General features: G+C 47.3%; 3 protein-coding genes across 13 annotated transcripts in view; 1 reads left to right on the top strand and 2 right to left on the bottom strand.

The window, feature by feature from the left end:
- The first annotated feature begins 856 nt into the window (after positions 1 to 856).
- On the top strand, positions 857 to 5557 carry UCK1 (uridine-cytidine kinase 1). Its single transcript, XM_064393583.1, has 7 exons — positions 857 to 980; positions 1162 to 1321; positions 2088 to 2184; positions 2292 to 2434; positions 2514 to 2608; positions 3698 to 3746; positions 4053 to 5557. Exons 1-7 carry the CDS (start codon positions 894 to 896, stop codon positions 4238 to 4240), a joined length of 819 nt encoding a protein of 272 aa, XP_064249653.1. The 5' UTR covers positions 857 to 893; the 3' UTR covers positions 4241 to 5557.
- On the bottom strand, positions 5476 to 20069 carry POMT1 (protein O-mannosyltransferase 1). Of its 5 annotated transcripts, none has more exons than XM_064393578.1 (21): positions 20035 to 20069; positions 18694 to 18817; positions 17960 to 18103; positions 17197 to 17303; positions 16588 to 16638; positions 16127 to 16273; positions 15062 to 15173; positions 14557 to 14622; positions 14341 to 14434; positions 13749 to 13904; positions 13050 to 13180; positions 12733 to 12828; positions 11321 to 11413; positions 10240 to 10336; positions 10060 to 10152; positions 9455 to 9575; positions 9116 to 9213; positions 8494 to 8607; positions 7903 to 8029; positions 7645 to 7822; positions 5476 to 7419 (listed from the first exon to the last, which is right to left on the bottom strand). In XM_064393578.1, exons 3-21 carry the CDS (start codon positions 18079 to 18081, stop codon positions 7245 to 7247), a joined length of 2178 nt encoding a protein of 725 aa, XP_064249648.1. In that variant the 5' UTR covers positions 18082 to 18103; positions 18694 to 18817; positions 20035 to 20069; the 3' UTR covers positions 5476 to 7244. The 5 variants fall into 5 exon arrangements, with proteins under 5 accessions (XP_064249648.1, XP_064249649.1, XP_064249650.1 ...); XM_064393579.1 differs by lacking the exon at positions 20035 to 20069 and adding an exon at positions 18935 to 19964; XM_064393580.1 differs by lacking the exon at positions 20035 to 20069 and adding an exon at positions 19082 to 19964.
- A 297-nt stretch (positions 20070 to 20366) lies between these two features.
- PRRC2B (proline rich coiled-coil 2B) overlaps positions 20367 to 25348 on the bottom strand; it is a 46096-nt gene continuing 41114 nt past the window's right edge. For all 7 annotated transcript variants that reach the window (XM_064393570.1, XM_064393577.1, XM_064393576.1 and 4 more), the window contains exon 32: positions 20367 to 25128. In XM_064393570.1, the coding sequence (XP_064249640.1) occupies positions 24991 to 25128 (138 nt within the window). In that variant the 3' untranslated portion in view covers positions 20367 to 24990. The remainder of the gene's footprint in view (positions 25129 to 25348) is intronic.

The raw sequence follows: 25348 nt of genomic DNA, 5'->3' as shown, positions 1-25348 counted from the left end.
TAAAACACACATGGGTACAGGTGTAAAACACACATGGGAACAGGTGTAAAACACACGAGTTCGGGTGTAAAACACACATGGGAACAGGTGTCAAACACGGGTACAGGTGTAAAACACACACAGGTACAGGTGTAAAACACACGGGTACAGGTGTAAAACACACAGGAACAGGTGTAAAACATGGGAGCAGGTGTCAAACACACAGAGGGAAGGGGTGTACACATGCACATGGGAATAGGTGTCAAACGCACACTGGTACAGGTGTAAAACTCAAGGGAACAGGTGCACACATGCACATGGGTACAGGTGTAAAACACATTGAACAAGTGTAAAACACATGGAGCAGGTGTGTACACATGCACGTGGGTACAGGTGTAAAACACGCCCGGAACAGGTGTACACACGGGTGCAGGTGTAAAACACACGGGTACAGGTGTACATATGCACATGTGTACAGGTGTAAAACGCACCCGGAACAGGTGTACACATGTGCACAGGTGTAAAACACACGGGTACAGGTGTACATATGCACATGTGTACAGGTGTAAAACGCACCCGGAACAGGTGTACACATGTGCACAGGTGTAAAACACACCCGGAATAGGTGTACACACGGGTACAGGTGTCACACACACAGCCGGGGACAGGCGCGCACTCACACACACGCTCACAACAAGGGACTGGGTAGGACAGCGTTGTCTGTAACAAGGCAGAGCCGCCCGGCTGTCCGTCTGTCCGTCTGTCCGTCTGTCCGTGCCGGTGCTCCGTGCCCGGCGCTGAGGCCGGACGCGCTCAGCGCACGTGGCCACGCCCCCTCATGGCCACGCCCCTCTCCACGCCCCGCCCCCCGCCCCGCTCCGCCTCGGGCCCCGCCCCCCGCCGTCCATCCCGCCATGGCGTCCGCGGGCGGCCCGGACGCGGAGCGGCCGCACCCCAAGCCCTTCCTCATCGGCGTCAGCGGCGGCACCGCCAGCGGCAAGGTGAGCCCGCCGTGCCGGGGCCGTGCCGGGGCCGTGCCGGGGCTCGCCCCCCGCAGCCCGCGCGGCGCGGGACCCGCGCGGCGCCCGCAGGGGCATCGCCGGTGGCTGGGGGCCGGGCCGCGCCGGGCGCCGCGGGAGCGGCCGGGGACCCCCGGCCCGGCTGAGCCCCCGTCCCGCTCAGTCCACAGTGTGCGAGAAGATCATGGAGCTGCTGGGGCAGAACGAGGTGGAGCAGCGGCAGCGCAAGGTGCTGATCCTCAGCCAGGACAGCTTCTACAAGGTGCTGACGGCCGAGCAGCAGGCCAAGGCGCTGAAGGGACAGTACAACTTCGACCACCCGGGTGAGCCGCACACCGGCCCGGCCCCTGCGGGGCTCAGCCGGTGCCTGGGGAGCAGCTGGGTCTCACGGGAGGCACCTGTAGGAAAGGGGAAGTGTTGGAGAACAGACACGTGCTTTCCCGCACCATAACATCCATTTGTCCTTCCCTTGTGCTGGTTGTCACTGACGGTGCTTCTGGAGCTGTGGAGAGGTGCAGAGCATCCCAGCCTGCTGCACTCCCTGCTCTTCAGAGGTTCCTTAATGAACCACATCATTCCCCGAATCCTTTCCTGTTAGTTCTTGTCCACACAAACAGCTGCTCCCCTTGCCCGGGGGAGTGCTGTGGATTGTAGGCGGGACAGGGAGCTGCCCTTGGCTGAAGTCTGGTGCCTCTGGGGTGGGTAATGGAAACCATGAAAGATGCCTGGGGTTTTCCAATTGGCTCCTGACTAACAGCTGAACAAAGTTGCACAAAATTATGCAATTACTAAGCGGGCTGATAAAATTATAAAATGACCAGCTTCACCTTTGAGCTCTTAATTTCACTGTATTGTAGTTGCTTGTGAACAGCAAACTGTCTCTTCCTTATCTCTGAAACCAAACACAGCCATTCTCACTTGGGCTGAGAGTGCTGTGTTGCTAGTGGTAGGAAGGAGCAGGCTGCAAGTTCCTTTTTTCCTGGGGAAATACTGGGCAGAGGGTTTTTCCTTTGGGTCTGGAAAAATCTGAGCAGATCATTTGATACAGCAGCGTCTGAAAGTCGTTCTCTTTGAACTTTCCTCTGGCAGATGCCTTTGATAACGATTTGATGCATTCAACCCTGAAAAACATCGTTGAGGGCAAAACGGTTGAGGTGCCAACGTACGACTTCGTGACACATTCTAGGTAGGTCTGCCTTTGTCCAGAGTCCTGCCTTGTCTGGGGTGTCCCCACAGCTCCCTTGGCGGTGGCACGAGGCCTGTGTAACAGGCTCTGGGTGTCTCTCCCTGCAGGCTGGCAGAGACCACGGTGGTGTATCCTGCTGACGTTGTCCTCTTTGAGGGCATCCTGGTTTTCTACAACCAGGACATTCGGGACATGTTCCACCTGCGGCTCTTTGTGGACACGGACTCCGACGTGCGGCTGTCGCGCCGAGGTGAAGCCCCGCCGTGCCCCCGCTCCTTATCCATCCCCACCAGGGGACAGCACTCAGGGCTTTTATCTCCCCTCCCCAGTTCTGCGAGATATGAAGCGTGGGAGGGACCTGGAGCAGATCCTCACGCAGTACACCACGTTTGTCAAGCCTGCCTTTGAGGAGTTCTGCTTACCGGTACGAAGCCTCTTGCTGATGTCATTTGTGGGGTCTTCTTTTTTGGGGAGGGGTAGAGGAGCAGGGTTGTTTGGGATTTAGCTGCTGTAGGGGCAGCAGTGGTGACTTTTGGTATTTGTATTTCACAAATCCCACGTTCTCTGCCTCATGCCTTCAACCATTTCAAGCTGGTTGTTAAGGAACTGAAATGGTCCCTTCTGCTGGCAGAGCACCATGGAAATGCCTCAAGCACGTTTTCTCCCTGCTGGCTGCTGGGGCTATTTAAGTATGGGTCTCTCTGAATGAAAGACTCCCACTCTCAGTTTATTCTTAAGCCTTGTAGGAAGAAAGAAAAGCTTGGTTTCCAGCAGCCTTTCTCAAAGGGAACACTGGTGAAAACCTGGGCAGGCCATTCTAGCTCTGCTTGCTACACCATGTAGTGGGAGGCCAATTTAGGTACTCAAATAATCAAATTAATTTGTAAAAAAACCCTATGAGAACAAAATCCTGTATGTGGATTAAATAAATTGGAAAAGGCTAACTCAGGTACCTCTTGCTCCAGATCAAAGGAATTCTGGGATTCTAAAACTACTCATTAGAAATGCTGAATTTGCCAGCTTTTTTTCAGCTGTGGAGGGAAAGAAAAAGCAGGAGTGCTGTGGTGGTAAAGATCAATAAAGTGTTATCAGAGGCAGGCAGGAATTTCACATGCACGTTGGATACCTTGGCTCTCAGCAGAGATTTAGCAATGGCTTGCGAAATGCTGATTAAAACCAGCTCTTGGCAAACAGACCCTGCCTGACGTGGGCAATGTTTGAAGGCAGCTCCAAATGGGTAAAAGCAAAGGACTCCACACCTGACCTCCTGTTTCTGCCTGGTGATTCTCTGCAAAGGGACAGTAAGAAGAATCCCTGAGCTTAAATCCAGTGCACATTTGCCAGTGTAATATTGGAATTTATTTATGTTGTTACCATGAGAGAGAGAGCTTTAACTTACAACCCTGGAGCACTTCCATCTTTGCCCAGTTTTCTGGCCTTTGGTTGCTTCTTCGTGGAATGAAGCTGACTTTTCCCATTAACAGCCTCCTCCACCACTGTTTCTGTTTTGCAGACAAAGAAGTATGCGGATGTGATCATCCCCAGAGGCGTTGACAACATGGGTAAAAGGGAGCTGGGTTCCCTGATGTCCCTGGGGAGACACCTTTGGGGTTGGGAATAGAGCAGGAGGCTCCCTGCTGCCTGGGATGCCTGCTCCTGAGGAAGGGGTTTTGGCTGGAGGGGAGGGAGCTGCTCAGCCTGTGGAGGGCTGGACAAGTGACCTGTTGAGGTCTGACCTCTCTGCAGACAGCAGGCAGAGTTTCATTTAGGGGCTTGTTAAAACTTGAGCAGAGCTGGATGCTCCGCATTTTCTAGATAACTCAACCAGGAGATCCTTCATGCCCTCCATTCCCCGTTCCTCTCTGCAGTTGCCATAAACCTCATCGTGCAGCACATCCAGGACATCCTGAACGGGGACATCTGCAAGTGGCAGCGAGGGGCGCTGAACGGGCACGGCCGCACCTACAAGCGGCCGTTCCCGGAGCAGGCGGAGAGCGCCGCTGTGCTGGCGGCCGGCAAGCGCTCCCACCTCGAGTCCAGCAGCCGCCCGCACTAGCCCGGCACGGCCCCAGGGTTTGCCTCTGGTCCACGCCGACACTGAAGACAACTTTGGGAAAGGACTTCCACGGAATGGTTGGTGAAGTGCCCCTTAAGTCGTGCTAGCAGCGGAGGGGATCCTGGTGGGGATCTTGTCACAGAGGGGAGAGGAAGGGGTTGGCATTCCATCCTGCTTCCCTCCAAAGCCCTCCCTGTTCTCTCTGAGATGTCTGGAGTTGTTACTTGGTGAACTGGTTAAAGGCAGTGTTACTTGCCTTTTTTTAATTTTCAGAATGAGATCTAATGCTGAAGATTCCCCTGAAAATTAAGCACTATCAGGTGACTAGCAAGACACCCCATTTCCCTGATGATGGCTGTCTGTAGCAGGAAAACCATCTGCCTCTTGGGTGTTATTCTCTCTATCCAAGACTAGCTCACATGCTGTTAATTTTAACAGGCTCCTACTCTTCTCCACCTTGTTGGCACCTTGAGTTGTGGCCATGCTCTGCTGCTGGCCAGCCTGTGGGGTCAGAGGAACTGACCTGCAGAGGCCCCTCTCCCTTGAGAGAGGGGTGAGACAGAACTGACTGGGACAGATGGGAACTTGCAGTTCACCAGGGGACAGGCCCAAGAAGTTTAGTGGTTCTAGTGATTCCTAATTTATTCCTTTCCAAGCTCCTGGATCTTGCTACACCTTTTGGTTATTTTTTGTACCCAGCGTGCTTTACCACAGTTACTGAATGTGTGAGCTCCAACTGGATTGAGTTGCTCATGGAGACAGAAACCTGACCTGGTCAGTATTAGTGTCTTTTAGTGCATTTCTGTACTGCTGGTTGCAAATTCTGCTGGGCAGAATCCGTCCAATTCCAGAGATGGCTGGTGAGGTCAGCAAGGGGGGAAACTGGGAATTGCAGGACCTTCCTCCTGCTGGCACAAGCAGCTGCCTGGACACCCTCAGACAGGGTCAGAGCACTTGCCTTGCACTCCAGCAGCTTCAACTCAAGAATGTCTGGCTTTCTAAAAAGAGCAGACAAGAAGTACAAACAGTGATATCCCAGTTTCTGTAGTTTACCCCAGATAAGTGATACTGCAGCAGCATGAAGTGTCTGTTTGGAAAAAAACTGCAATGAAGTGCTGGTTGGACCTTTGAAAATGTCCTTGTGATACTGTTCTTGAGTCTGGACTTAAGGTGTAATTTTGAGAATGAGGGTGGGAGGAAAATGTTACTAAGAGGAACTTTTTCATATTTGCTAATTTTCTAAAAGCAGGGCTTGGCTGTGTTGGTTGTGGGTGTGTTACTTTGGCTAATAAATAAATTAAAAGTGATCAGAAATGACCATTTTTATAAAAGGTAATTTTGGTACATTCACTATGCCAGCAAAAAGGCACAGAAAGGAACACTGCTGGAGGGCCTCTTATACTCAGTTCTTTCCTTAACTCAGAATTGTTACCTTTGGTTTTGTTGTGGCTGAAAATTTAGAGAAAAAAAAACCCCAAACTTAAGAAATGCAGTCTGCACTTCCATCCCTGTAGTCTTTTCAGCCTTGGAAGGGGGTGAAGGCTTGGTGTCTCTGGTACTTCTGCAGTGCCCAGGAGAAGGCAGAGCATTTCCTGACTGCTGCTGGGTGCTCTCTAGCTCAGGGTGACAGACTTAGAGCATGAGCTACTGCACTGAAGCATTAGCTCTCAGGGCTGATTCCAGCAGGAGCAAAATAGTCACTAAAACCTACTTTGAATGACTGTGGTGTTGGATCATACCTTCCTCAGGGGGTGGGGGAGCCTTGAATAGAATTGTTTAGAGCAGTGAGGAACTGCACAGCCCCTGGGGTGAGGGAATGCTGCTCTGGCAGCTTTGTGCTGCCCTGCAGGACCTGCTGCTGCAGCCACGTGGAGATACAGCAATGGAATGTGGCCCAGGTACTACAGCCCTGCCCAGACACCTGGACAGAGCCATCACAAACTCCCCACTGAGTCCCCAGTGCTTTACCTCTGCCTTCTCTGCTGGTGCAGGCCAGGCCATGGGCTGGTTTCAGTGTTTTCACCCTGAACCCATGTGCACAAGCTGGAGCAGGTTTCCCTGTCAGCAGGATCAGTCCTATCCTGCCCAGAGTTCTTTTCCCATGGGATGTGAGGTGTAATGGCAATACTGCCACTGCTGGTAGCAGGCCTCAGGCTTCACATTAGTGCCACATGGCCAAAGGATTATTCTGGCTTTGGCTCAGTTCCTGGCTTGCCTGAAGCCTTCTTTAGCTGTAACAGCAACTTTTAATATCTTTTTATTTTGCTTATCTTCTTAAAAGTGATGCTTATGTCAGATGATTATAAATAGATAATAGTAACAAGTCATTATTCTATGCAGAATGAACTATTTATAAATGTAGCTTAATGCTGTATTTACAGAAATAGAAATGATAGCAGAGCATTGGAAGTTGGGGGCAAATAATGCATTGTTGAGGAACAGAGTCATGGAATGATGCTGTAAGGCCGCAGGGCCAGTTACTGATTGTTAAAGATGAGCAAGCTTTAGAAAGGGAAAACCTGGGTTTCAGGCATAACAAAGAAAACAGAAAAAAAGTATCTGATGTGTTGGTGAGAGTCCATTTTTAGTAAGTCTATAATGGGATTGTAGACCACAGTGATAGGAAACACATGAAATAGCCCTAAGTGCAGTGGAGTGCCAGAAGGAAGAAACCACCACTGTATTTCCAGGAAAGAGAAGAAATTGTTGCAGCTCTTCCCAGCAAAGGAGTTGGGATGCTGTTGACTGAAGTCAGCAGCCTTCACACCCTGAGGGGCAGTGAGGGGTGAATGCAAGAGGGGCAGAAACTGGGAGCTGTGCTCACAACAGCTGTATTACTGTTGAGTCCTTTTCTGTAACAGCGTTCCTTTATTTTCTCCTGTAACCATTAGACCTGGACTACTACAAAATACCTGAAGTGACTGTTAAGATTTCCATGATTCTAACAATAAATCCTTGGCTTTGCACAAGAGGTGTTTCCCTTTGCTGTACCAGGCTGGAGTGGTCACTGCTTTCTGATCAGGATGTTCCAGGTGTCCTTCCAGCGCAGGGCCTTGAGCTCAGGGAGGGACAGTGCAGGCTGCCCGTAGGTCACGGGGCTGAAGGTGCAGTACACAAAGTACACCGAGGAGAACCAGCCTGCAACCAGGGCACTGAACATGCTCTTGAGCAGCACAGATCTGGGAGCAGACAGGGAAAGAGCACTCAAGTTACATCAAGGCTGGCCAAACACTTCATCCAAAAGACCTGTGCCTGGCCTGGCTTCCCTAAAGGCAAATGACAGAGTTTGGCCACCACTGGAAAAACCACTGCTGTTAAAACACTGCTTTCCCTGCAGCAGCTTGCCCAGGAGACAGCCCTGGATAAGAACTGTGCCAGAGAACTATTCTGCTGAAGCCAAATACCTGCAGAGATGATCGCTGAGATGCTGCAGTACCACAGGAATCAGGAGAATCTGGAATGTGACAGCAGGCAGGTAGTGGTACAGGAAAAGTGTTTTCTCCATCAGGAAGAAGGGCAGGTAATTCACAGCCCAGCCTCCACCACAAATGCCTCCCGCTGACATCCAGAGCTGCCAGGCATCTGCAGGAGACAGGAGATGGCACCTGAGAGCAGAGCAAGGCACAGGCCTCCACCTGGGCACACACAGAGTGCAGTCAGACCTTCAGGGATGTCGTAGATCTTCCTCCTTCGCCGCAGCAAGTACCACAGGGACAGACACAGGTAAAGCAGAGCAGCAGCATTAGCTGAAACCCAGGTGGCAACATTCCCAAGGAGGTGGATCTGGGCCTGCAGGACAGATGATGGTCTAAGCCAGAAGCAGGAACATGCTGTGGTTCTTTTCTTTTCACAAACTTGCTAAATTAAGCTCCGGAATGAGCCTGCCTAGTAACCTGGAACCAAGCTGGTTGATAAACTTTGCTGCTTTAGGACTCTTGTGTAATGGAAAGCATTTAAAGGATGCTATTGGAGATGAACTCATCTTCTAAATGAAATCAATAATGGAAACTATTAAACTGCAATTTACCTTAAAAAAAAGGCACAAGCAAACATGATTTAATTAAAAGCAACTACTGTCAAAGCTGTATCTCATGCTAAAACAAATACCTCACCCCTCATGGAAAATATATTAATAGAGGAAAAGTCCTTGGCTGGAAGCTGCAGCCCTGCTCTGACTCCTACACCTGGGGCTCACATCTGAGCTGTTCTGCTTTCTCAACAGCTTCACAGCTACTTCTACATGTAGTACTTACCCCCGAGGTGGGGTGGAGCCAGTAGGCAATATTGGTGTCCATTGTGATCCAGTCCAGGGCAGAGGAGCTGTATTTATGTTCTGTGTCTTCATTTTTTAATGTAAGTATTTTCCACTAGAAAAAAAAAGGTAAGCAGAAGGCTTTCAGATTGGAACAGGTGGGACAGCAGGCATGGGTGAACAGCTCCAGATATAAGATGGTAAGTCCCTAAGCTGGGAGTGGAGAAATATTTTACATATCTCTATGGATACTGATCAATACAATTTTTAAATTTTGTTATGAAATAATGCACTTTCCTTAATGGATTTCTACAAAGATAGTAAGGGGCATCACCACTACTCACTGCATGTACCACACATTACAGTTCAGTTTCAGGCAGCTTCTGGGTGCCCAACCAACTTTCCTCCCCCTTTTTTGTTACACAATCACTTGGGTATTCATTACTGGACAGCCCAGGTCTTTAATGCCCTTATAAGTGCATTCAGAAACATTTTTTTACAGTGAGGAAGCCAAACTATCAGCAAGGATTAAACAATGAATCCTCAGGCTCAGAGTCTGCAGAAATGCTCAGGTTCCTGCTCTGCAGCAGAAGGAAGAATGAAGGGAATAACAAGACACTCACCTGCAATTCTGTGAACTTTGCCATGAAGCTGAGGTTTTTACTGATGTCCATCTGTGTGGGAGAGTGGAGTTCCACTTCCCTCTCTTTTTGCTCTTGGCCTGGAAGAAAACAGCAAAGCTCAGAAATAAGCACATAACAGGCAGAAAGCTAGAAAGGAGAGAGAGCACACAGGCTCCTCACTGTCCCAGGAGCCCTTCTCCAGTACATCATCCAACTGCAAGAGCACTTGAAGGGACTTTGTAAGGATTCTGACTCCACGGCAGAGCCAACTGAGCACACACACACAGTACCACCTTCCCACCACTACAAAGTGAAACCTGGAACATGGCTGAGACATACTTTTCCCATATCTGTGCTCTTCCACATTCCACACCATGCTCTGGTGGTAGCCTTTGGACAGCTTCTCTCCAACCACCTCCAGCTGCCGGTATCCCCACTCAGGCAGAGATGCTCCACTGAGCTGAAAGAGAAAGACAACTGTCAACTTTTAAATGCCAAGTTCTACCAATCTGAACTTCAGGCTCTGCCTGAGCACTGGATGACAGCAAGGGACTGCCAGAAAATGTGTGAAGAGTCACCACACAAAACTGTCTCAATAAATGCTACAGACATAAAATCAGTGATTCTGACAAACTTTGTGAAGAAAAAGATCCTTAATTATTGCAGCTGCTCTCACAGGCACCCAGACTCAGCATCAGTTTGTAAGCCCCAGTTGTGTAGAGTGGTCACAGCCTCTTGAGAAGCAGGACAGCTTTGATGTGAAAGGGATGAAGTACCAGTGTGACAACCCAAAATATGCTCTTTTGTCACACTGAGCGATTGCTTCCTTTAATTTCTTACCTTGTTATTCGTTATAGTGGTGCAGCTATTTTGGAGCAGAGTTTTTGAGATTATAAGAACTGCATGAAGCAAAATCTACAGGCAAATAAACATAACCCACTTGCCTTTAGCACTGCAGAGGTGTTCACGTGAACAAACCTCACTTCTGACAGAATTGTCTTCCACACATCCGTGTCAGACTCACGATTTACAATTTCCTACAACAGAAAGATGATTTTGATCCATGTTGTCTCAGCTGTTCTGCTGGAGCATGATCAGCTCCTCCCCTCCCTCTGACCACTCACCACTCTCCAGAGGTTCTGTGCTGGCATGGAGATGTTATAATCAATATAGCAGGAAACTTCTTGGGAGTGGGGGCTAAGAGGAGCAGCAACATCATGCCTAGAAGAGAAATAAAGGAAGGTCCTCCACCACCACTTCCCAAATACATATAAAAAGCAAATCCATAAGGAATTGGCTTAGACTGGATTCAGTAATGAAGCAAAAAGTAACTCACTTAGCAGGATTGCACTGTTTACTCTGAGAGAGAGCATTCCCCACAACCAAGGGCTGCCAGGAACAGGCTCAGAGGAAGCCAGTGCAGATGCCTGTGATGCCAGGCTGAAGAACAAGCACTGATTGTGACAAACAGAGACGCTGTTCACTGAGGTTTCCAATAATGAACAAATTAGATTTGGAAGGGACATAGCAAAAACCCAAGCTCAGAACAACCTCCTTCCTAATCTGAGGGATATTCAAGTACACACAGATGCCCTCTGGGAAGCAGTCAGGAGGCAACTTCATACTGCAGGCTTTCAAAACAGGCAAGAATCTCTGGCAATCAGCCACAGCACACCGGATTCTCCAGCACATCTTCCCAATTCCCAGAGCACGTCCTTCAGGTAGGAGCATGCCATCAAAGTCAGTGGAGTTGGATTTGGGTTAAGTCACACAAAATACTGAATACCTGTACCTGTCCAGAGTGGGGGCAATGAAGGGGTGAGGATGAAGACTGACAGAGGGGACTCTGTATTTAGGAAATTGCAGAACTACCATGAAATGTGAACAACTGTGAAATCCTCTAAAGGCCACTAGTAGGGAAGAACAGAAGCAGTAAGCAACTATTAAGAAGTTTGTGATTAGGATCAAATCCCACTGCCAAGTCAATCAGAAAAAAATAAATAAGCATACAGCATCCTTCCTCTGGGCCACAGGGATGGCATATGGAACTAACCACATGAGGTCCCTCCAAGGCTCACCGGTGTAAAAATCCAAAATAACAGGCAGCTTATGGCATATCTGAATGCAAGGTCACCTATTCTGAGAGCCAACCCAGCAGAATGAGCCAGCAGGCTTGGCAGAGCAGAGCAGGAGGAAAGGACTTACGTGTTGAGGTAGCGAGTTGTGATGCCATGGACCAGCTGCACGATGTGGCCGTGCCTGACGGGCCGTGGGGGGTTACTCACCACCAGCTGCTGCCTGGGGAAGGCACACCCAAATGGTTAAATTGGAAATGGTTAAACTATATGCATCTCTATATATACCACAATCTTGTCATGCCCAAGTTGTTAGGTCAGGAAGCTGCAGGCGGGGACAGATATTTGGGCAAGAAAATGAGAAATTAAAGCAATATATAGGCTGTACCAGAATGGAAACAAAGCTCATCAAGGCAAAGGTGAGTTAAGGGCAGAATGAGTCAGAGGATCAGTAATGGGATACTGACACTCCAGGCATTAGGTCAGTGCTCTGAATCCAGGTCAGTCAGGAGTGAATTAAGGTTATTACTGTCACACAGCTGTTTGGTGGCTCGTGTGAAACACTGAGTGCTGCACTGAGTCTGAGGGGTGCTGCACTACAGCTGGTGTCACTTTGGCAGGATTATAGGAGATCAATGGCTTTTGCACCTTATAAAATAAACTCTCACCTGGCTTCTGGACAGGGCCATGGCAAGGGGGAACTGCAATTCACTGAACTGCTGCCTGTATTTTACTGTTCCACAGAAGAATTTCACATCCTCCAATGCTCATAGGAGTCTTCTGAGTTTGAAGAATTTTAAGAATATATTTGGGGTCTTTGGTCCTGTTAGAGTCCCTACTTGAAAGGTTTGCACCATGGACAAACTTTCCCAATGTGGATATGACTTCTAATGGCACACAGTCCTTCTGATAGGACTCTTTATACAGTTCTCAGAACAACATAAGAAACCTACAAAAGCAACTTTTTGATCAGTATGAAATTATGTCACTCAAAAGCTTTTACTGGCAAAACAAGGACAGAGAGTCCTGCTCTGCACTGCCAGTGACAAAACACTTCAGCACAAACCAGGCCCCAGGTACAGGCACCACTTGGAATCCTTCCCTATGTGGCAGATCTTACAGCTCATGCCATACTTCTAATACAAAGAACTACTCATTTTTCAAAAGTGTTTTCTACTCTTTTCTGAGACTCATTCAAGTTTGATAAAACTCATCAACACACTCCAACACCATGGCTCACACTTCAAAAGCAGAGCTTCCCTTTCATGCAAAACACCCCAAGAATCTCCAATAGTCTTGTGAGTCTTTCAAGCTCCACTTGTGCACAGCATAGCCCATGTTCTGGCAGGAGCAGTTCAGACAGGATTTTAGAGTCCTCAGTAATGCTTTTACCACATTGAGAAGGATTGTGCAAAGGGCTGCAATCACAGATCACACCAGGCTTCTGCACCCATAAGCAGAGAAGAGTTATGTCCAATCCAGTCCAGCCCTGGTTGGGTTTTGGAAGCCTATAGGTTGAAGTTAAATCTCTTGCATACTCACATTCCAGGATCTTTGACAATCCACCAGTTGTTCACATCCTTGAAGGGATAGCAGGTCACCTGCTGCTGATGGGAACTCCCTCGGCCATTCTCATACCTGCACAGGAAATAACAAAACCCCACAGAGGTGTACAGGCACATCTCTGTGCTCACCAGTGCCAGCAGTACAAACCAGCACACATCACTGATCATTCCACAGAGCACAGGGACTCTGAAGGACTAATGAAGACACTGCCAGGACCCAAACTGCTACACTTGGACTGGCAGGTGAAGAAGCAGAGCTGACCCTCCCCACAGAGACCCAGGCAGATTGCTCACCTGATGGGGTAAGTGTTGGTGTGAGAGTGGAGCCAGCACTGCATGGGCTTGCCCAGCACGTTCCTCAGGGTGATCTGAGAGCCATAGGCCACCTCTAAGGGCTGACCCTGAGTGATCCGAGCCAGCCCACCCTGAGAAGGGTAAGGACAGGGTAAGTACAAAGAAGGAACGACCCAGAAGCTGTTTAAATTCTATTGAGTCACATCCCACTTCAACACAGCAGTATCTTCACACAGCGCCTTCTCGTTTGGTTTTATCTACCAAAATCAAGTCTTGCAGCACCATACTCAATAGACAGTAAATACAGCAACACCTAAAAAACTAAAAGACTACAGGGTCTCAGGAAATATCCCTAAAGCCATATTCTAAAAGGCTAAGCACTGCTATAGTACACCATGTCACCACAAGAGAGTTCAGTACTGTATCTAATTCTGTGGAGTTTTCTGTAGGAAGGGACAAACCTTCAGCAGAAGAGTGAATATATTGTTTTGGTTTCATTGGGAAAAGGTTTTCATATGTTATTAGGATTTCAGTCATTATTGCTTCATCTTAAATCAGTACTAGAGCAGCAAAATCGTTAAATGACATAAAAGGGACAACACAGGCAGGATCAAAGGAACAGGATTAAACACCACCTAATAGTGAACATTTTCCCCTCTTGTCTCTAATAAACCAGTTCCAAGACCACATTTCCTTTACCTCTAGGCTGGCTTGGAAAGCACTTGTCATGATCTGGTCATGAGGCCCAGAGCGATAGAGCAAAGCCAAGTGAACGTAGAAGAAGGAGAGGTACAGCCCCATGGGGATGATGATGAGGGCCAGAGCCCGGGCTAGAAAATGGCACAGCAAGGAAACCTGCAAGAACAGAGGAAGCTCACTTGTTTCATGCTCTAGATATTAAAAATTCCAGAGCACTTTGCTTGTTTTGTTTGTATTTTCTAAGTTTTCCCCACTGCTGTCATTCAGCTGTAACTTTGTGGACAACTGGGTAACTTCCAGCAAGGGTTTCAAGTGGAGCTGGCAGGAGTGTGTGAGACAAGTGCATGTTCTGAGTTACACATCACCAAAACATGGATAACAGCAGAAAAGACAGTCACACACACATATTTTTCTTAAACTTAATTCCATCTTCCCCAGCAACTGAGCTGGGAACTCTACTATGACAGGAGGGTTTCCAGACAAGGAATTTTAGTGCCAAAGCCAGCTACAGACTGCACTGTTACCTGTGGGCTTAAAAGGCTCCTGCAATGAAAAGTGACAAATAATATCTTTTGCATGCTGTTCTACATACGTTTGACAAGGTCTGGTCTCCTATCATGTGCCAGAAGTGGAGTCCTGCAGCAGCCAAGAGCAGCATATAGGTAAACAGGCCCATATATTTCACTCTGAAAGTGCATAAAAAATGAACATGGTTAAAAACTACACAATTACCTAATACAAGACGTAAATATTGTAACATTCTCTTGAACAGCAGGCATTAAAGTCCAGGTAAGACATCATCACTTACCCAACTGCACAAGAACAGGCTACTCCAGTCAGCAAGAGCCAAAACCACCAGCTTCCAGAGAAGGCACTTAAAGATAAATGTATTCAATCACTTGCTAGGCTCAATTTAAAGATAATTTTACTTTACTAAGGATTACTTCATCCTCTAAATTCAGTGTCTGTAAACAGTTACAAAGGAGAATTAAGTGACCTGTCACCATTAGCGTTTCTTGCACAGAAGGAAACCTTCCAGTAAAAAATCTGAGTGGGCAAAGAAATACTCCCAAGAGATTTTATTTATATTTTAAAATTTAAAAAGACAACCCTGCTAATAGTAAAAGCAGTCTTTAACCCTGCTCAGGAGAAAAATTCTGGGGCAACCATATGAGAGGATGAAGCATTGGATTTAACAGACAGGTGAAGTGAGTTTCAGACTGGTTAAGAGGCACAGAAAAACACAGCCTGTGACAAAAAAAATAAAGTCACCATGACAATATCCAAAAGGGTGGGAGACAATCCAGCTTTACCTGTGCTTTTGCAAATTGTAGAACTTCAGGTAGGACAAAACTGCAAGCAGGATAAAAAAAATCAGTATTGATTCCAGAAGCATGAACCTTGATTGAGTGATCAGAGAGTTCTCTGTTGGAAAAGAGAAACAGACACAAAATTAGAGAAACTTGTCTATAGGCAAGTGCTACCTCAGACAATCACACTGTTATCCAACAGAGGGACCTTCTCTTTTAGGAACAGACAGCTCCTACTGGCTGTAATGGGCAAGTGCTGGGTTTAGAGGGACAAAAACCTTCCAGCAGGAGCAAATTACATGGACATAACCGTTTCCAAGACAAAGAGGTGGGCAAGCAGTGAAGTCTATCAGGAGGCAGATAAAGCTGCTGCACTCCTACAAAGGCAAAGAAAATCAGTCCTGAGAACTCCAGAGAGGTGTTTCTCAAAGCAAAGAGTCCAGGCAGCAAGCACAGCAAGCAATGAGCACCACAACAGATCTGCAGGAAAGGGAGCTGCAGTGAGCCAGAACCAGAGCAGCTGGTAGCTAGGAGAGGTTTCTCTTATCAGGCTGCTAAAGAGCTGCTGAGAGGCTCTTTCCCTTTCAGGCAGCTGCCAGCAGCCCCTCAGAGAAAACAAAACCAGCTGAGTTGTACACACCAGAACCGTGTCAAATCACAGTGCTAAGGACACAGGCTGGTTTGCTGCAGCTTGGAGATGAAGACATTTGATGGGTTCTGACTGCAGTTGAGCTGTCCTGCTGTTAAAAGCCACAAGTTGTAACTCCCCCTGTAAACCTCTGAGGAAGGGAGTACAGGCCTCCTTGGATACAAGAAATGTGGTTTCCTGTGAGGCTGTTAAGGCTGCCTACTTTGGTTAATATTGAAAAGAACTTGTATAAAGCCCAGAAGGGCAGGCTGCTGCACAGCTGTGAGGATGGAGGAGACCAGGGAGGCTCAGCACAGACTGACACAGGCCAGGGCTGTTGATGTTGTCTGGGGAGATGCTGCTCCACCCTAAACATTCCTAAGGGAAAAGGGACTCTTCTCCCCATGTATAAAGAACAGGGCTCAATTGAACAATCTTACCCAAGAGAATCAGAAGAGCAGCTCCAAGTGCAGCACAGTGGGAGAAGTGCAGTTCAACCAAAATCTGGTAGGCTAAAGGCACACAGAGAGCACCAGCCAGGGCTGGCAGGAGTCGCAGGGACCACACAGGAACATTCATGCTGTATTCTGAAACAGGAAACAGTGACCCACCAGACTTAACTGCAGAGAGGACAGACCAACACAGAATTTCTTGATAGAGGAATCTAACTCCTACTTGCACTGATTTGTCCATCTTGTATTGCTTAAACTGTTCAGCTGATTTAGAAAGCCTGTGTTATGAATTCATAGTGCTTTTAACTTGTGCTAGAGACCTGCAGAAGAATTATTTTAAAAGAGAAGTGAAGGTGTTGGAAAAGTGTTATTTCCACTAGACAGGCAAAAGGAATCTGAAATTCTGCTTATTTTCTGTAAAGAATGAAACAGTTAAAAGCAACTCTTACCAGCTCCAATCCTGTTCCACAGAAAGTTTCCATCAAATCCTCCTAAGTAACCTACAACATAAACAAGAGTTTTTCCAGTCTCAAAGCACACACAAAACCTGGTGCTAAAATGGGAATCCTTTTCCACACACACAGCTTTTCCTTGCATGAAGGCCCTCTTTCCCAAAAAGGTTTTCTTTGACACTGTTCTGTCTGCAGCAATACTTGACAATGTGCAGAGGCACAAAAACTATAAATTGGGAACAAGGGATTCTCAGTGACAAAGTCAGATGTATATTTAATCCTCCCAACCATACAGACACTTTGATGTTGTGGTGTCTCAGCTACAGAAAGGAACTGAGGCTATTTCTTGCACTAACAGTTCTCATCTTACTTTTCTCTTTATCCAAAGGATTGGATAACAGTGAGGTGATGGATACACGGCTTCATCATCCCCCCTCTATTCATGCAACATCCCCTAACAATCCTAAATAAAACTCAGTTCTCTCTACACCAGAGTTTCTCATCTGCCTTGTGCTTTCCCCCATAAGTGGATTTAATAATTCATTTCTAACCAGCACCTCTCTCTTGCACAAGCAACAGGCACTTCCCAGTTCCAGGAGACCCTACCTCCCAAGGCCAGCAGCATGTGGCCAAAGGGTGGGCCACTGTCATCCACAAAGAAGATCCTCTTCATGTAGAGTGAAACAAATTGGCCATAATAAACTTCATCGAAACTGAAACACCAGAGGCAGAAAAATGTCAAATCTAACAGCAATTCTGCAGGGATACTCAGAAAGCAAACACCAACTTGTTGGCAGATAGCTAAGAATGCAAGGAAGCACTGAGGCTTTGCCCCTTCTCCTCAGGGGGTTTTGTTAGGGAAAGATTATCACTGTATTGGCATTTTTCAGCCTGGAAAACAGAAGGCCCACAGAGGTGGCCTGATTGTGGCTTTGTGGTACCTGAAGGAAGCCTACAGGAAAGATGGGGAGAGACTGTAAGAGCCTGGATGGCAGCACAAGGGGGAAAGGCTTCACTCTGACAGAGAGTGGGTTGAGATGAATTTTAGGAAAGAATTCTTCCCTGTGAGGATGGGCAGGCCCTGGCACAGGGTGCCCAGAGCAGCTGTGGCTGCCCCTGGATCCCTGGAAGTGTCCAGGGCCAGGCTGGAGCACCTGGGATAGTGGAAGGTGTCCCTGCCCACGGCAGGAGGCAGAATAAAATGAGCTTTAAGATCCCTTCCAACCCAAACCAGTCTGGGATTTTGTGATTCTGTGATTTACAGAGGCTGACATCAGTCAAGCTGTGATCTTCTGCTCCTGCATTCTTGCTCACAAATGTTTGAAAAACAAGTTGTGTCATTCAGGAATAAAATAAACTCATTACTCACACCACAGCCCGTGGGTAGCAAAGCCCCCAGAGACGACTGATCAATCCCATCACAGTCAGTGCCACAAGGCTCACATTGATCCTTGCAGTGACCACAACGGGCTCCTTCAGGAATCCCAGCATCCTGTCAAAGGTTTGTCTGACCCTTCGAGAGCAGAAGAGAACAGCAGTCACCCTTTGGCCCACAGAGAGCATCAAGCCTGATTTCTGCTACAAGCAGCTCATGGTAATTAATTTCCCAAAATTCTCTTGCTTTTCATGTTTTTGTGTTTCTAGTCCATCTACAAGACTAGTTGTAAAAATAAAGTTACTGAACTGACACACTTTTCATCTGCCCTGCTTCTGCCTGCAGTAGTAAGCTAGAAACCTTGTTTATTCTTACACTGGTTCTGCAGGAGCACAGCAGCTTCATCCTCCAGCCTGTACTCTGCTTTGAGCAAAGCAAACCTCACAGTCCAAATTCTGATGCTACTGATGGACAACCCACGTGCTCAGGCACCAGGTGACCTCACTAACTGAGCTATTTAGAGCCCAGGTAGCTTAAAAAAAAAACCACTCAAACAAGTTACTTCCTTACAAATGGAGGTATTTCTTTGGGAGTAGGGAAGGGAAGGGCAAATCCCCCAAACGCCCTCTGCATTAGAAAGCTGGTTACTGGAGCACAGGTGCTGTTTAAGCAGAAGTGCTAAAAGCTAGGTCAGAAAATAGCAGAGAATCCGTGCCGTGCCTCCTCACCTCAACACAACGGAAAGTCACCGGAACAAATCCATCTGCGTGGCTTTGATCAGGGCAGAACAAAGCGAGACGCGAGCACATCACCGCCGCCCAGAGCCGTGCCACCGGCCTGGCTTCTCTCTGCCTACAAAACACAAGCACGGCGTGGAGCAGAGGTTTTCAGAAGCCCCTGGCAGAGCTGTGCTCCCGCCGGGGCTCTGTCACCTCCTGATGGAGCCCCTGGGCAGGTGAGCAGCAGCACCTTGGGACACCTCAAACCTCTGCACCCCTCATGAGCGGGGACCACGGCCAGCGTCCCCACCCTGTTATGAATAAAAAAGTTATCAATTTTTTTTAAGGTTGCAAAGTTAAAAGAAGTTGAACCAATTGCTGTTAAGTTGAAGGTTACCTGCATGTTGCAGCCACCTATTAAGAGTTCATCTTCAATTACCTGTTAATTGTTGGTGATTAGCCATCCTCCCCTCTAATGCTTGCCAGGGGTGATACCAGACCCCGCAGGCAGCAGGGGAAGGGGAGTGACACCAGAGTTAGTATGCAGATGAGAATGCATTTCACCTGTAAGTTTCAGGGAAAAAAACCCTAAAAACAACGAGCCAGCATGGAATTAAGAGACCTAAGTGACATCTAAGGATGAGGAACTTAATCCAGTATCTACTAAGATCCTTTTACTTCTCACCCTAACCTAAAGGTCTTAACTAGAAAGAGGACCTGGAATGTTCGGCCGAAAAAGGGGAATTTCCTAATCTCTCGTGAGGAATCCCCAGCTCTGCCTGCAGACCAGCGGACAAAGCTATATCATCCTCCTCCTCCTCCGTGCCATTCCCGGGAGCACCGGCGGCGTGGGCGCGATCCGTCGGCTGCTCCCCAACTGAGCTGATTCTTTCTAATAAAGGCATTGAAAAGGAGAAAGATCTCCTGCCCCATTTATCTCCCCCTTTAAGCTCTCGGGGGGCACCACTGACCGCACAGGCGGCCCTCAGAGGGTCACTAATCCCCACGATCCAGCCCTGGATGCTCCCTTGGGTGTTTTTGGGGGGCAGAGGAGCACCAGCCCACCCAGGGGCTCGCCCGCCGCCCTCAGCTGTACGGGGGTGAAGGGGGCGAGCGACCAGCGGGACGGGAAACACGCCCGGGACCAGCACTAGGACCGGAACTGGGATCGGGGCTAGGACTGGGATCGAGCAAGACGGGGATCGCGAGCAGGACCAGGACTAAGACCGGGTCCAGGCTCGGGGCCGGGATGGGGATCAGAGCGGGACCCCCGCCCCACACGGCCCCACACGGCCCCACACGGCCCGGGGGGCGTGGCCTTCCCGCGCGCCGCGCTCCACCCGCCCCTACCTGCCGATACCGGATGTGGCGTCAGACGCACGGAGGCGGAACCAGGAAGTGTTTCTATGGCAACGCCGTGTGTGGCGAGCGGGCCCGGCCTCCCCGGCTCCATGGAAATAACCACGGACCCGGCCGCTGGGGGTTTTGTGTCATGTGTTTAGTTTGTTTCTTTGGGGTTTTTTAAATTTTTTTGTGTTTTTTGTGGTTTTTTAAAATTTTCTATTTTTTAATTTTTTTATTTTTGGGGGGATGTTGTTTTCATTTTGTCTTCGTTTTGGATTTATTTTTGTGGGTTTTTTTTTTTATTATTAACTAAAATAACCAGACAAGGGACTGGGGAATTTGAGAAAAGCATAATCTGCTTTATTTTTTTAATTTTTTTTTTTATTTAAATAAGGAGAATTCTTTCATATGGAAAGAGCTAATACAATCACATATTTGAAAGGAGAAACAATAGGTACTGAAACGAGGAGAAGGGCAATAAAGAGTGTGCCGCAACTGGCCTGGTGATTCCGTGATTCGAATTCCGGTCCGAGTTAAAGTTTCCAAAAAATATAAACAGGTTGCACGTTACACAATTATCCATCGTCTGCCCTTTCAAATATCTGGTCTACATGAAAAGACAAAGAGAGGAAAGGCCAAAAAAAATTTTACTATACAGGTCATGAAGTTAAAAGCTTTAAGGAGGACAGTATCCCCTTGAGAAACAACAAATGCAATTTTTACAGAACCAGAGGGGGATTCCAGCTAAGGACAATGCCTCGAGACATGCTAAAGGGTGAGCGCCTCACTGCTGCAGCTGCCATTCCTGGGGACAGCCAAGGACCTCTGGAGCAGCCAGAACAAGCCACTAAACCCAAGGGAGTGGCTATGGCCACTGCAAAACCTGGTGGTCTTCGGGTTAAAATAAAACAAAAATAGCTGATTCTACTGTCTCTCTTTTGCTTCAGCAAAATGCACTTTTTCTGTCCGTGTGCCACAACTAAGCACGCTGGTGGCTGCCGTAAATGAAGTTTTATTCACAAATGTAACTTTTTTATGAAGAAACTGGGCTGCTGAATAAAAAATAACCAGTGCTACAAGGATTTAACCTGTGCTTAACCAGCCTGGAGCAAAAGGGAGGGTTAAGAAAATGCAACAGAAGGAGGTCCTGGCATGCAGGGGTGCTGGCTGCAATGACTGGCGTAGCCAAGAGGAGAGACACAGCAAAAACACCCAGCTCATCTGGAATGCCTACCTACAGATACACAGGAACCACAGGGCAGCTTGTGGCTTTGCAGCTTGCTGCAAGGAAGGTGTTGGTGCAGTGAGTGCCTCTACACACGGGAGTGCAATGGCAGCAAACACAGCCAGAGGTGCAGGCACTGCACAGCCAGGAGCAAGCCATGGAGCATCAACAGCACGACCTGTGCCACTGGTGACTGTGCTGCTTCTGCTTCTTTTAGAATATACTGGAGTGCCTTTTTATTAACCCTTTTTAAATTTTTTTTTGTTTTTTTTTTATTCCTAGACTTCAATGTTGATTTGTTTTTAAATTAAGAGCTACCACAGAAGGGGTGAGGGCAGCAGCACTGACTGGAGCTGCTGGCCAGGAGTCACTGTGTGACAGGGAACTGATCACACAGCTGCTTCACACCCTCTGCTGAACTAGGGCAGCAGTCAGCCTCTGAACATTCCTGCTTGCTGCTGGAAAGATGGCATCCACCTTTCCCTCCCACTGCACCCTGCACCTTTCTTTCCCAGCAGAAGGAGACTGCAGTGTGGTAGCTGACTTCCAGTCAAAGCAAAAACAACTCACAAAGGAATAAATCAGCAATAAATCAACCCTTCAATAGTGCAGACAGCAAGCAGAAGGACCCTCTACCACACAGACACATTCTGTGCACCTCCATCCTCCTCTCCACGCTGGATTTTTATCAGCATTCCAGCTCCCTTGGCTTTTCTGCTCCTTTGAGGATCAGAGGCTTTTCCTTTTGACTCCAGAGCACCACAAACTGCACTAACCTTGGACTAGCTTTAAACAAACAAACAAACAAACAAGCAAAAATATATGCCAGAGAAGGATATTGCACCGAAGAAATTTGAGCTCTAAAACTGCTTTCCATCACACAAAACTCCACTAAGTGAGAGAGTCTTGCCAACTGCAGCTGACAGTCACGCAAAGTTGAGAAATGGAATGAAGCTCACATGCATTTCTTGGCCTTTCCTGCACAGAATAATTCAGACATAATATATAAATAGAGCAGTGAAACAATTACTTTTTCACCTAGACCTACAACATCAAATACGTATAAATAAATTCTAGTGTTTTATTCTGTTGGGGGAAGGAATGGAGGGATTAAAAGAGAAAGAAGGGTGACCTTTTTCAACAGGAAGTTTTGTAGTTCTGATGGCATGTACACCAGAGGGACTGCAGTAACTTGGATCTTGCAATAACCCAGTTTCTCCAACACGTTTGACCATTTTGGAGTCACACAGGTGGGAGGAAGGAGGTTAGTGTCTTTGTAAAGCTGAAGTAGTGTGTCTAGAGTAGGGAAGAGATGAGAGAAGGGGGCTCAGGTAAGTCTCTTTAGCCATTAGTTAGATTCTGGGCTTGTATTAGCTAGGGCCAGCTGGGCAGAAGGATAATAAAAAAAATCCTGAACAGACAATTCTGCTGTTAATGGTATTTCAAGGGAGAAAATAGAAACAAGGGTGGGATGACTTACTGGAGGTGCAATCTTTGGAAAACACTGGGAGCAGGACTAGCAGATGAGGATGCACATCTGGGAGATGTCTGAAGGTTGGGGAAGTATTTGTCACTAAATCTCAAACCCTGTACTTTAAGGAGGACGCTAGAGAGATGCTGGCACACTCTGCTCTGAAATTAAAATCCATAAAACCTAAGAAAAAAAGAGCTCTTATTTTTTCTTAAAGTACCATCCTATCCCTTTCCCTTCGGCTTCTCTGCCATGTTCCATGGGGACACCTATGGAGAGGGGACATTACTATGCCTAAGTTAGTTTAGGTTTCTAAGCTCTTTAAAGCTACTGTATAAAAATCATATTTATGCCTAGCTTAAAACTTCAAATGCATCCTTACAAAGTTACAAAGGAACTTTTTCCAGAAAGGGGAGGGGGGTGGAAATAAGCAAACGAAGAAACAAGAACACCTTTCAGATCCCTTCCCCAATACATTCTTTGTTCAAAATATCTTCTTTGGAACCACCACCAAATGACTTTCTGCCACCCAGCAGAGGCTGACACACAGCCCGTGAGCAAGCAACCATCTCCAAAAACGGTTCTGTCCCTCACTTCAGAGTGACCAGCCTACTTTACATTTGAAAGAGCTAAACAACACAAACCAAGTTAGCTGAAAGTAGTTTTTACTTTAGACTACCGTCAGGTGAAGGACTCAATGCCCTTTCAGGAACTTTTAGGTCTATCCTAAAAAAAATCTACGTACACACACGCACACACACACACGCACGCTCACATAAACCAAAACCAAACAGCCAAAGAAACAAAACCCAACCTCTCCCACTGGGATCTTCCTTGTGTAGATCATCAAACACTGGAGAGGAGTGGTGAGGTGATGATGCTGTACACACACTGTATGTAACTGCATCAGAGTAAAGAACCCTTTGCTGTTCACCTGGGGAAGGAGAGGAGGAGAAGGATGATTCCAATCTGCCTCTGTAACCACGCGCTTCCAACCCAAAACAGGAGGTTCCAAGTGTGCCTTGCAGAGGGGCTCCCTTGCCAACGTATCTCTATGCAAATTTTACAAAAGGCCATGGAATAGAGGAATAGAAAGCAAGACTCAGGGAAAAGAGCAAAGCTTAGGAGAGCAGCCCCGAGGGATGAACGCAATATAGGACAAGTCTCAGGAGACACGAAGAATTCGAGCAGCCAAGGCAGGGAGCATGAGAGAGCATCACAACTACAAAAAGTAGTCCATACAGACCCGTTGGCTCTAGCCAACTCTTCTGACCCATGTGCTGTGAGAATTTTTTTCTTCCTAGCAAATGTTACATTTTGTAAATCTATGATTTACATTTTGGCGTGTGTTTTGCAGTCACTAAAAAAATCCGAAACGCACAAAAAGGAAAAATTAAACACCTAGATCTGCATGAACTTGCAACAGAAATCTGGTGGTTTGGATTTTTTTCCTTAAAACGAAAATGCAAAATTTTGTTGCGCACAAAGCACCCCAAAGCTGTGTTGAAGTGGTGCAAGTTTCAGGATTTATGCACTAATGTACTATATGTCTTTAGTACAGTTTCTTCCTACTGCAAGCACTACTTCTAGCTTAAAACAAAAATACTGAAAAATTAACAAATGTCGTATCTGTCCTGTTTTTTTTAATCAAGTAGTCTGAAAGGCTAAATCATCTGGGGAAATACACCCAAACAAACTCGAACTCTCAACATAGCACAGAACCATATACAAAACTAAGCAGAGTTTTGTCAGAACATCATTTTAGCTGAAGGGAATCTTTTCTGAAAGGAATGAGGAAAGCAGAAAGAAGGAGGGGAATGAGAGAACATATAAAAGTTCTGCTATAAACAAAGATACAGCTTTTTTGTAAAAACCTCAGCTGCCTTTAAAATGAAAAACCTCAAACTAAACCCCTCTCCCCCAGTTGCCACTCTGCTGAGACAGAAGTAGGGAAGGAGAAGGATGGGCTTTGCCAAGTGAGCGATCACAGCTACCTGTGGATGGGGCATGGGGAGGGGGGAAATAAAAAAAAAATGGCTAAAGCCACTTAAAAGTCACATGATTGGTTTGTTTTAAAGCAAGCAGGTCAATGTCACATCCACTGTTTCAAACTGCTTTGTTGGGAGAGGGGCTTGAATGATGTTGCTGTAGTCAGTCAGTGTGGGGTGGGGATAGATCTGGTGAGATTTTCAGGAGATCCAGTGGGGTCCAGTCTAAGCTGTGGTGCCTCTCAGGCAGCAGGACCAGCTGGGCATCAGAGGTGCTCCTAGGCCTTGCTCTCCTCCACTTTGACTGCCTGAGGTTTGATCGCTCCTGTGCGCACTGGCTTCATCTGGTTTGTGGAGGTTTCTTGCAGCTTCACTGCTCCCAGACTGGCTTTATTATCATCCACCCGCTGCTTTGCCTTTTGACACAAAAACCAAAGCATTAGCTAGGACAGACACCTCTAGGCAGGCAGAACAAGCAAACTGTGATCATCATTCATGCAGGACACTCAATTTGCTCCTGTAACACCTCACATTTCAGGATCTCAGCATCTCACATATCTGGCAGTGGCAGTAATTTACAAAAATTCCACAGCAAAACTTAGTAGAACTAATCTCTCCTGACTTCCAAATCACACA

Source organism: Passer domesticus, chromosome 18 (assembly GCF_036417665.1).
Source record: "Passer domesticus isolate bPasDom1 chromosome 18, bPasDom1.hap1, whole genome shotgun sequence".
In the NCBI taxonomy this organism is placed as follows: domain Eukaryota; kingdom Metazoa; phylum Chordata; class Aves; order Passeriformes; family Passeridae; genus Passer; species Passer domesticus.
This window is presented reverse-complemented; position numbering and strand designations above follow the sequence as displayed.

Coding starts and splice junctions, on each gene's coding strand:
- UCK1 (XM_064393583.1), top strand. CDS start 894: ATGGCGTCCGCGGGCGGCCCGGACGCGGAGCGGCCGCACCCCAAGCCC. Junction 1,322..2,087: donor GTACAACTTCGACCACCCGG/GTGAGCCGCACA, acceptor TTCCTCTGGCAG/ATGCCTTTGATAACGATTTG. Junction 2,609..3,697: donor TTGAGGAGTTCTGCTTACCG/GTACGAAGCCTC, acceptor TCTGTTTTGCAG/ACAAAGAAGTATGCGGATGT.
- POMT1 (XM_064393578.1), bottom strand. CDS start 18,081: ATGCTGGGATTCCTGAAGGAGCCCGTTGTGGTCACTGCAAGGATCAAT. Junction 16,274..16,587: donor GTGGAACAGGATTGGAGCTG/GTAAGAGTTGCT, acceptor TTCCTGTTTCAG/AATACAGCATGAATGTTCCT. Junction 7,823..7,902: donor GATCTACGACATCCCTGAAG/GTCTGACTGCAC, acceptor TGTCTCCTGCAG/ATGCCTGGCAGCTCTGGATG.